At 43.3% G+C, this 1,389-nt stretch overlaps 1 protein-coding gene across 1 annotated transcript in view; it reads right to left on the bottom strand.

Moving 5' to 3' along the window:
* The window catches only part of LOC101847060 (glutathione hydrolase 1 proenzyme), a 34,895-nt gene that overhangs the window by 7,738 nt on the left and 25,768 nt on the right, over positions 1-1,389 (bottom strand). The window contains exon 5 of the mRNA XM_005105225.3: positions 1,223-1,326. Within this exon, the coding sequence (XP_005105282.1) occupies positions 1,223-1,326 (104 nt within the window). The remainder of the gene's footprint in view (positions 1-1,222; positions 1,327-1,389) is intronic.

The following is a 1,389-nucleotide window of genomic DNA, read 5'->3' as shown; positions in this document are numbered from 1 at the left end:
ATTTATCTATTCATTTATTTATTTTTTGGGTGGGGGAGGGGGTGGTGGCTAGAAGTTTCAGAATTCGTCCCCCGTTTTAAAAAAAAGTCACCTGTCTCAGAGGTTGATCACTAACGCGCCCCTGTTGGTACCGATGCAGCTAAATGAGGAGAGCGGCAATGAAATCGCATGCTCGTTACCAATGTAGCCGCATCTACGCATTGTGTGACTTAAATCTAGACAACAGTGGCGCGTAATTTGCACACCCTCCAGGCCCTAAACTAATACGGCGATGGCCACTACGGATGGGATCGGGCGATCGCTGGACTCGGTCGCCTCAAAAACAAACGTATTTGTTTTCAGTTTCACGCGACCGAGTCGGGCGATCGGCCCGATCCAGCCATAGTGGGCACCCCGTAAAAAAGCATACACCCCCCCCCAAAAAAAAACAAAAACACCACGCACACACTATGCTCAGGTATGTGAATGATCTAAACTATTCGATTACAAACACACAAAAACTCAGCAAAGTGTGTGCGTAAAGGGGGGGGGGGTGAGTTAAAGATGAAATTTCCTCTCGTAGAGTTGTGGCATCCTGGACGGAGGTAGGGAGGTTGGGTGGAGGCAAGTTCCGTTAAGTTTTCTTTTTTTTTTTTTGGAGGGGGGGGGGCGTTATGTCCTTTGCAGCGAATAACCAAACATAACTCAAAATATAATAATGACGTTCTTGATATTTTAAAACGCCTTAGAGACAGGTTAATTTGTGATATGTGAAAAGAAAATCTTAGCTTCGTAATTCACACACAGTTGTAAGTTCCGTCTGAAACTTAGAAACATCGACACCAACGAGCATAATATTATTATTGTGAAATAATATGCAAATTTGTACTTCTAAATATGTATGCACGATGGCTTAAATAAATGTGCCGCAACCAAATTCTCTTCGGTCTGCTGCTGTTTGGATCGACAGTCAGTCAGACAGACAGACAGACAAACAGACAGACAGACAGACAGACAGACAGACAGACAGACAGACAGACAGACAAGAAGATATAGATAGATAGATAGATGATTAGATAGATAGATAGATAGATAGATAGATAGATAGATAGATAGAAAGTGAGAGATAGATAGACAGATAAAAAGATACATCGATAGATAGATAAATAGATAGATAGATAGAGAGTGAAGATAGAAAGATAGATAAACAGATATTGAAGAGAAGCGAGTCAATGCTACTCACCTAGGCGAGACTTGGGCTGGTCCTCCTCACTTTGGAACATGTCCTGTGTAGCGGCAGCTGGGGCCGTCTCACGGCTGTCCACGTTGTGGAAAGTATTACTGGACCTGTGAAGAAAGCAACATGCCGCTCCTTGTAATCTTCACACAAACCAAACAAAAGCCCCCCCC

The sequence above is a fragment of the Aplysia californica genome, unplaced genomic scaffold (assembly GCF_000002075.1).
Source record: "Aplysia californica isolate F4 #8 unplaced genomic scaffold, AplCal3.0 scaffold00459, whole genome shotgun sequence".
In the NCBI taxonomy this organism is placed as follows: domain Eukaryota; kingdom Metazoa; phylum Mollusca; class Gastropoda; order Aplysiida; family Aplysiidae; genus Aplysia; species Aplysia californica.
Note: the sequence above shows the minus strand (reverse complement) of the source record. Positions and strands in the feature narration are given on the sequence as shown.